At 56.5% G+C, this 9,391-nt stretch overlaps 1 protein-coding gene across 1 annotated transcript in view; it reads left to right on the plus strand.

Annotated features, from left to right (window-relative positions):
• NECTIN1 (nectin cell adhesion molecule 1) overlaps positions 1-8,632 on the plus strand; it is a 65,536-nt gene extending 56,904 nt beyond the window's left edge. The window contains exon 6 of the mRNA XM_006207723.4: positions 4,337-8,632. Coding sequence (XP_006207785.1) covers positions 4,337-4,884 — 548 coding nt within the window. The 3' untranslated portion in view covers positions 4,885-8,632. The remainder of the gene's footprint in view (positions 1-4,336) is intronic.
• Positions 8,633-9,391: the final 759 nt, after the last annotated feature.

A 9,391-nucleotide genomic window follows, 5' to 3' on the forward strand; every position in this document is an offset into this window, starting at 1 on the left:
AAGTCTGCAATGCTGGAAGGTCATGTTAACCCGTCTCCTGCCTCTAGGCAGGCTGGCCTTTAAGTAAGCAAAATCATCAGGATTCCCTCTGGTCCCCAGAATCCCCAGGGAAGAGTAAAGCTACTTAGGACTTAGCGGGGGGAAAGTTAAACAGAAGGCCCGAGAGGAGAAAGGGACCCAGAGGCTCGCCTCTCAGACATGGCCTTGCCTTTGTAGAATTCATTCACCGAATGTTCTTGGACTCTGGCCACATGCCAGGCAGGCTGGGTGCTTGGGGATACATCAGGGAGCCAAACCAAGCCCCTGTCCCTATGGAGCTTGCATTTTAGCACAGAAGGACAGACGGCAACTAACACACAAAATACATTTGAAAAGTTATATAGTCATTTTGAAGGTGGTACGGAGAAAAGCAAAGCAGGTAAGGGGTTCACAAGTGCTGGGGGCAGGGGTTCGTCAGCTGTCATTTTCAGAAAGGTAGTTAGGGAAGGCCTCTGTGAGAAGGTGATCGTCTCCGTAAGAGGTGACAGTGGCTGGGATCAGGTCAGTAGTGATGGAGATGGTGAGAAGCGGTCAGCTTCTAGATTTACCTTGAATTCAAATTCACAGACTAGTCTGGGACACTAGTCACTCTCGTGAAACAGGTAAACTCTACTGTACTGTGATTCGTGGCGTCCAAAAAAATTCAATCCAGTTGAGTAAAATGTAGGAGGGATTTACTTCTCCTTGGGTGTCTGTTGCTACAGAAAGGACAAAAGTAAATATAGTGGAGCTGACATTGTACACAACTATAACAGGCTGAATTGAGTCAGCCCCACATTACCAGGAGGCTGCCACTTCCTCAACCCCTCTTCCCGTTCCCGCAGAACAGAACTTTAGCCATTTGAAAACTGGCAGACAGACCAGAGCCAATCATGGTAGATCCTAATTTGCATTTATTGCAGGGTGTTCTGTTACAGGCTTTACTCTAATATGTCAGTATGTGATTAATGGCATGGAATAAGCTATTGTTTATAGCAAATGAGAGCTGCAGATCATGGGTAAATCAAAATTCTCAAGAGGGAAGTGTGAGCTGGAGAAGAGAAGGCTGCACAAAGAAGGGACTGAAGCACTGAAATGAGCAGAAGGGGATGAGGAAGGGCATTCCTGGCAGGGGGAACAGCATGAGCAAAGGTTTACAGTGAAGAATCAACTGGGACAGCAAGGACAGTGAGTTGGCCAAATCCAAGATCAAGTTGTGTGATGGAAGCTTTGAAGACCAGCCTGGTGTGGATGAACAGGCAAGGGAGAAGTCACTGCTAGTTTTGGAGCAAGGGAGTGGTAGTGTCTACACAGTGAAAATTAACCTGGTGACTGTGGATGGAGGGACTAAAAGGGGACAGAGACCAAATGAAGGTGGGAGATTCAGGAATCTACTGTAACAGTAAAATCTATTAAATAGGAAACATCAACAAGGTTTGATGGCAGATTTGGACCCAAGAGGTAAAGAAGGAAGCACCAGAGATAAATGAGATTCTAAGCTGGAAGAGCAGACAAATGGTGGTGGGAGTTGTGTTGAAGGGAAGAGGGTTTGGAGGGAAGATGGTGAACCAGGATTGAGAGAGATGGGCTTTAAGGTGGTAGACAGAATTCCAAATGAGGATGTGCTAGATAAAAAAGAGTTTTCAAAGTGGGTACCCAAACACTCGTCCTGTGAATGGTCCTTGCATCAGGAGGGGTAGGGTTCATGCTCCAGTAGGTTAGGAAACACTGCAGCCTACATGCTCCTCATACAGTTCACAGTGTGCCGGAGAAGATGAGGGGCTCTGAGGCTTTGTCTCCACCAATGTTTCCCAAAGAGTTTGACCCCGGTGTTTTTGCTGACCCTCTGAGCCAATGGCTTAGGGTCCCATGGCCACAGCTTGGGAACTGCTATCCACGAAGCCTTTGGAGATAAAGCCCCAGAGTTGGGTGAGAGCTAGCTACCCAAGATGGGTTGGAGAGCCAGCAGGATGAAGGTAACTCAGGACACTGCTATCAGGTCTATCCCTAGGAAAGAAAGCAGAGGGTAAGGGCTGAAGGCCCAAGAACAGAGCCCACAGCCAGGCGGCTGGAGCAGAGAGAAGGCCCAGCAATGCTGTCTGCAGACAGAACACTCAGAAGGGACAAGGATCAAGGACTTGTATTAGACGGCAAAGGGAGCATGTCAGAAAGGGAGGGCAGGCCCCTCCACCTGACGCCTTCCTTATTCTGTTGGCCTCTCCAAGTCTTAGTCATCCTTCAACTTGGCCCGTCTTCTCTCCTCCAAGAGGCCTTTTCAAAAACCAGGCCACAGTGCTCTCCTTCCCTGCACGCCCGAAGCACTGCCAGCACCCTGATGTCCACGTGCTGCTTTGTCTCTAAGAGTGTCGTTTGGTTCCTCAGCTGGGCAGCTAGTTCTTCGTATCCTGTGACTAGCAAAGTCAATGCTCGGTACATGTTGCTGAGTGGGTGGGCGGGTGGACAGAGCGATGATTAGGCAGGTGGCGAGAGGAGAGAGCACGCAGGTTGGGGTGAGAACTGATGAGGGAGCCGGCAGGTTGAAAGTACAGAGGCAGCTAGGTTCCTGCCAGCTGCCCCTTGGGCATTTCTTGTGGTGGCAGCTCCCATCTCACAGGGAGCAGGTGCGCAGCCCTTTTCAAGGCAGTAAACAGATGGGACCTGGTAAACCAGGAGAAGCAGCCTGAGGTTCAGGGAGGCTGTTCTGGAAGTGGGCGGTGAGGACAAATATTCAATAAATATTTATTGGACAGTCACTTCGTGACCTGCACTGAGGACACGGTGGTGACAAGTGGGAAGCTGAGTCTTCAGTGGTTGTGCTTCTCTGCCAACTCCCGCCTGTGGGGAAGCCAGGAATGGGAGCATCTGGGTGGTCCCCACTCAGCCATTCGACGTGGGCAAATCGCATCCCCTCCTTGGCCCCAGTGTTTTCATTAGCTCTTCGAGCCTGAACTCCTGGAAGGCCCTCCCGTTTCTTGTCTAGAATCCTTGCCCTGCTCCCGCCTGCTGCAGACAGCACCCTACATGCTCACACACATAAGACTGGCTCCACCCCCCGGGGGAGGGACTGGTCTCCTAGGAGGAACAGGATTCCCACGGAGTGAGTGATGCTGAATCAGGGAGTAAGCTGGCAGAAACCGATTCCCAGAGGCCTGACCGTATGCCCAAATCCACCCTCTCCTCTGGCCTGAAGAGAGGAGGGGTGCAAGCTGCCGAGGTCAGCCCTCCAGGCCTGCCCTGGACCTGCCCACCAGTTCCTTCGGTCCAAGGCCAGAGGTGGTCTCCAGTGCCACCCTGTGGTGGTGCTGGGAAGCGCCTCCCTCAGCCTCACCTGGGGACCCTTTTAAAAGGCCTCTGGCCTGGCCCCACTGGCCAAGTCACTGACCCAGCCTTCTCTCTCCACCCACCCACTTCCTTTTTCTTTTCACCGTTTTTGCCTTTTTGTTTTTCCTCTGTCCTCAGCGTGGACGTGTGTGTACCCACACGCTCATCACATCAGCACAGGTGTGCGGGCTCGTTGTGCCCACGCGCGTGCCCTCTTGTGTATACTTGTCATCTGTGCTGCTCACATGCTCTCACTCCCCCTTTCTGCGCGGCCATGCTGAGCATCCTATGATCACAGCCCAGGATGGCTGCACACCCTGGCTCCCCCCTTACCCTGCAGGGCCAGAACGCAGCCAAGAACCTGGGTTTCTGGCACTCAGGATGTATCTACAGGGCGAGCACCTGGGAGCCTGTTCCCTTCCCTGTACTCTGGGAGCAGATGACATCAGGCATAGGGCACCCAGTCTACTCTAGGCTCTGAATCTCGGAAGCCACGGTGTGGTGCCGGGGCACAGTGACCAGCAGGTGTTGGACCAGACGGTGGTGAGATCTGCATGGGCTTTCTGTGCAAGAGAACCAATGATGCCTGATTGGCTGGTGGCCTCAGGCAAGTTATTTAACCTCTCTAAGCCCCATGTCTTCGTGTACTGGATGAAAATTAATAGCATACCTGTTTCACGGGGGGTCGTGGCAGTGACTGGCATCTAGTGGACACTGGGTCATGGGTGGGCTAGCACCCCATCCAAGGAGAAGTCAGCAGGGAGGTTCTAGGGCTATGGGACTGTCTCTGCCTCTCTCTTCCCTTGCTCTAGCAACCAACGCTGCAGCACGTTGGAGGGATGGGGTGCTCACGGGGCCTCTGGAACTAGAATCTTCCTTGGGCCTTGGGCCCACTTCCTGGCTTTTCCTCCCCTGCCTCCCTCCCTCCCTCCTTACCTCCCGACTCCCCAGGAGCAGACACTGACTCTGTCCCCCTCCATCTCTTTTCCTCACCCAGAGTTCCCCTACACCCCTTCTCCTCCCGAACATGGGCGGCGCGCAGGGCCAGTGCCCACGGCCATCATTGGGGGTGTGGTGGGGAGCATCCTGCTGGTGCTGATTGTGGTCGGCGGGATAGTGGTGGCCCTACGCCGGCGCCGCCACACCTTCAAGGGTGACTACAGCACCAAGAAGCACGTGTACGGCAACGGCTACAGCAAGGCGGGCATCCCCCAGCACCACCCGCCCATGGCCCAGAACCTGCAGTACCCCGAGGACTCAGACGACGAGAAGAAAGCCGGCCCACTGGGCGGAAGCAGCTATGAGGAGGAAGAGGAGGAGGAGGGCGGCGGTGGGGGCGAGCGCAAGGTGGGCGGCCCTCACCCCAAATACGACGAGGATGCCAAGCGGCCCTACTTCACCGTGGATGAGGCAGAGGCCCGTCAGGACGGCTATGGGGACCGGACTCTGGGCTACCAGTACGACCCCGAGCAGCTGGACTTGGCCGAGAACATGGTCTCTCAGAACGACGGGTCTTTCATTTCCAAGAAGGAGTGGTACGTGTAGCCCCCTTTCCAGAGCCTCTGCGCCCCCTGGGTCCCAGCCCCGACCCGCACGCCCCCTGCCCACCCCCCACCTCCCATTCCTCCAGGAGCTCAGCAGAGACTCATTCAGCTGCCCAAAGCTGGCCCCACGCCCCCAGGGAACCGGGAGCCCAGGGCCTGGACCTGGCTTTGTTTTGACTTCCTCCCTGGCCCCCACCCTCCCCCATGGAGTTGTGTTCACTGTGGCTTCAGTGTTGCTGTACCTTTCCCTCCTGACCCCACCTGCTGCCCTCTGCAGGGAGCCCTGTTCTCGTCTTGTGTACCTGGGCGTCCCTCCAGGGTTTGGGGAGCCAGCCCTCCCCCCCAACACTGGAATTTGTTTGTGTCCTCTCCCTTGCGGGTGGAGGGCTGAAGGGGCTCCAAGAGGAAGAGCCCCCACCCCTCAGCCACCCGACCCTGGATGCTGCTCCTCCTTCCCTGGGAGAGGGAACCTGGCACCCACCCCCCACCCTGCCACGAGCTGGCGCAGCAGGAGCTCGGCCTCCCGTCTAGACAGCCATTGCACCCAAGGAGTGGGGGTGGCTTTCCAGAGCACCCAGGGTTGTCCTTGTTTGTTAAGTGAATCAAGTTGAGGCCCCCACCTACGGCCTTGGACAGTGTGTTCCCTGGCAAGGTGGGTTTTACATTTTTTTTCCTCATTGGCCTCCAGAGAGTTAAGTCGGCCCAGATCTGGTGTGTTCTCCTCTTTACCCCAGTCCGCTCCCCACAGAGCGGGGCTCCAGGTAGACTCTGGCCCACACGTCCATACACCCCTACCAACACTACACACACCCACATGTACACACACGCCACTCGTGTCTACTCCTGTGCTCCCCTGGGGTCACATGCCTTACCCAGGCTGGACACTGCCCAAGGCCCGCCTTTCTGCTCTGCCTCTTCCCCCTTCCTTCCAGCTGAGGACGGGGGCAGCCTTCAGAAGCTGCCAAGGGTAGCAGCAACTAGGCCCTTTGGTGCCTCCACCCTTGGATCTCGGGCTGACCCCTCACTGCTTCTTACAGCATGGAAGTTCCTCAGATTTCTCCCTTATCTATCAAGTGCTAGCAACTAACTCTTGATTCTCTCGGGGAGTCAGAGCTGGGATCCCAGGAGGGGATTACCTCCAGGAGTTACAGGTGAAGGAGGATTGATGTGGAGGGCAACAGAGAAAAAAGCTCACACAATAGAAGCTCTGCAGACACTGTCTGATAAGACCCTGGAGAGTGTAGGCAGCTCCTCACCCACAAAGGTCAACGTAGATGTTCCGGGCCTGGCAGAAAGTTCAAGGGGAGTGGGGTAGCCAGGGATCCTGAGTCTGAAGCTCCTGCTTGCCACCCTCCCGTCTTGCTCAGCTGTCCCTGGTCTCCATTCTGGATGAGGGGGGACCTTGGAGAAGCTTTCCCTTTGAGTTGTAGTTTCCCTCCTTAGATGGGGCTCTGGGTTCCTGCCAATCACCCAAGATTGATGGTCTTCCCATCTATACCATGGAGGAAGACCCCTCTCAGCCCTCTCTCAGCTCCCCCAGCTCAAAGTGCCTCAGTTCCTCCATCTGCCCACCCCGTCCCCCCAGCACTCTAGATGGGAAGGACTCTAGGATGGGAGAGGCAGGTTCATGCCTGCCCATCAGGATTCTAGGTAGCTCAGCCCAGGGTGCAGGGGCTCTGTGGGATGGCAAGTGTCGGGGGAGGGAGGCAGACCACTCTGTGCCCCACGGGCACCAATCTACCCTGCCATAGGCTTCCCAAGGGAGCCCCCAGCCCCCGCCCTACTCCTCCCCTCCCTGGTGCTGCTATTGGACCCCCAGCCAGCTCTCTCTCTGCCCTGGCAACCCTGGGCCCACCAAATGGGCCACCCTTCTCACCTGGCCCCCACTGCCCTAGCCCCAGCCCAGGCCGCCCAGTAGCCACGTAGCAGAAGTCTGAAGCCATGCCAGCCCTGGGGCGGCTCTCCCCTCTTGGCTTTGGGGGTACTGGATGGGGTAGAGTTGGGAGAAAATTCTGGGGTCTAACCACAAGGCAGAGGTTGGTGGAGGAGCTGGGCTGCATGTCCCAGCAGCATGTGTCCCCCCAGGGCAGAGGACCTTTTCCATGTTACATCACTGCCCCATCCCACCTCACACCACTCTGTCCCCTCCGCTTGGTCCCCTTGTCCCCAGGCAGGAGGAAATCCCAGGGGCATGCCTGACAGAGGCACTGTGTCCCCTTGAAATCACAAGATTGAAAAGACTCCTCTTGTGTCTTTTTTATCCTGCACTGCCATCTCCTCTTCCTCATTATATGATGGACTTAGGAGGCCCCCGGGCCTAGCCAAAGCACTGAGTCCCCCTTAAGACACCTCCTAGCCCTCCCCTCCTGCAAAGCACAAATTGTGGGGTCCGGGCCACATGCATGGGCCACGTGGGAGGCTCCTGCCTTGTCAGGGGCCCAGCAGGCAGCTGCTACCCAGGGCCAAGAGTGGTTATGAGGCCAGGGTTGACCCTGGGAAGACAGGGTTTTCTGTGCCCCAAGTTTGTGGGGAGATAGGCCCAGACACAGCCAGCTGGTACAGGGGAGGTCTGGCCCCATCAAGAGACAAGGATGTCTTGCTTCTCTGTGCCCCCAGCGTGAGCTGAGCTTCTGCCTTTGCTGGACGTGAAATAAACTTGGTCTTCATTGTGCCAAGACCTCCCCAGTTGTCATTCTGCCTCGTGTTACCCTCCCTATCCTTGCCCGCCCCCCACTCCACCGATACCCCTATTTCCTTAAGATTTTGATATTGTTCTAATGTGTGACAGACCCTCTGAGTCCTCTTTGATCAGAAGGATCTGAAGAGCAGCAGCACAGAATGGGGGACCACAGGCACGCGTGTGCAGCCACCTGGGGCCTGCACACGCGTACCTAGGGGCACACACCCCTCTGACAGACCTAAGCACAGGTGCCTGGGCACCAGCACAGGTGTGTGCTCACAGCCCCACAGACAGGCCAGGGGGATGGGCTGGTCCTGCTGAAAGCCCTTCAGCAAAACAGTGATTTCAGTGCTTGGGCCCTAAGAGAGACTCACAGGGGCCATTTCCCAGGCCTCTGCCCCCTCTGCCAAACCCCTCCCACGTGCCCAAGTCACTGATGCAATAATTTTTCCGCCATCCTCCAAGAAGAGGAATCGGGGATTGTGTTAGGTGACGTGGGCAGCTCACCTGGGAGGAGGGGAGGGTTGCCAGGCCCCCGGGGAGCCAGACAGAGACCTCCGAGGCCTGACTGCCACCCAGAACCCTCTCCTAGTGAGAAGTAGGTGGGTTCCTCCAGGCTCCGCACCCGCGGGGACACCTGCTCCAGCCCCTGTGCCATGGCCCAGGCGGTGAGGGCATCTTGGGGCCTCACTGCTGCTGCCTGTTTTTAAGGCCAGAGGAGCCCCCACCCCACTGGTGCTGCTGCTCTTCTGACTCCTGCTGTGAGGAATGGGATTCGAGGCCGGAAAAAAAAATGGCTTTCTTTTTTTGTATAAATGGAAACAAAATCCAGGAGAAGCTGCCCCCTTCCCCGCCCCCTAGTCCCCAAGTGTGATGCACCACCTTTGCTTCAGGTTCTGAGTCACCGTTTTCGTCTTTGGTCCCGGGGACGGTCCAGCAGATTCTCCTGGTTCTAACCCAGGGGGGTGTTTGCATCACCCCCTTTTACTTGTATAAAAAAAAAATGATGGGTTGAAAATGTATTGAGGAAAAAAAATGTACTTTTTTATAAATAAAGTCTTTAAAACAAGTTGCCTCGAGTCACTCCTTTCATCTCCCTTAGGGACCGGGCCCTTCCCCACGGCCTTGGGGGCGGGACAGCATACAGCCGGGGTGAGGCCAGCACCCTGGTGAAAGGAAGGCAGTCCCCACCCCTTGCCCGGGTCCCATGGTTCTGGGACAATGACTCGGACCCCAAAGGAGCCCCCCTTGCACAGGCCAAAGGAACCCAATCCACGCCCCAAGGGAGAACGGAGGAGTCCTGCCGGGGTCCTCACCACAGTGCACAGGCTGCTGCTGAACCGCCCTCCACACGAGTGGGAAGACCGTGGATCAGGAGGGCTCGGCCGCGGGGGCACAGGCAGAGAGGCCTTTGATGTGAGGCCTGAGAGTCTGGGGGCCGAGGGTGCGGAGGGAGGGCCCCGTGCTGGCTGGTGTTCCCTGCCCTCCTACCCTCCTGCCCCAGGGCTGCAGAGCTCCCATTCAGGCCCCTCCAGTTCCCCTCACTCCCTGCTGTCCTGCTCCTCCTGCCAAGATCCCCCTGTGGCTGTTTGGAGAAGAAAACTAGCAGTGTCACACCTGTTGTGTTAGACAGATGCCTGAGGACAGGGAAGAGACAGGAACTTTATCCTTTCATCATTTTTTTTTTTTTGGAGGATACTGCTGGCCCCATCCCCCCGCAAGCTCTCTCAGAGACCCCACCCCCCTCCCTCCAGGGGGCTGGTTGGAGGGAGGGTCTCCTAGTTCCTTGGTCACCTCCCCTCCTCCCCACTCCAGCACCATCTGCTTC

Source organism: Vicugna pacos, chromosome 33 (genome assembly GCF_048564905.1).
Source record: "Vicugna pacos chromosome 33, VicPac4, whole genome shotgun sequence".
In the NCBI taxonomy this organism is placed as follows: Eukaryota; Metazoa; Chordata; class Mammalia; order Artiodactyla; family Camelidae; genus Vicugna; species Vicugna pacos.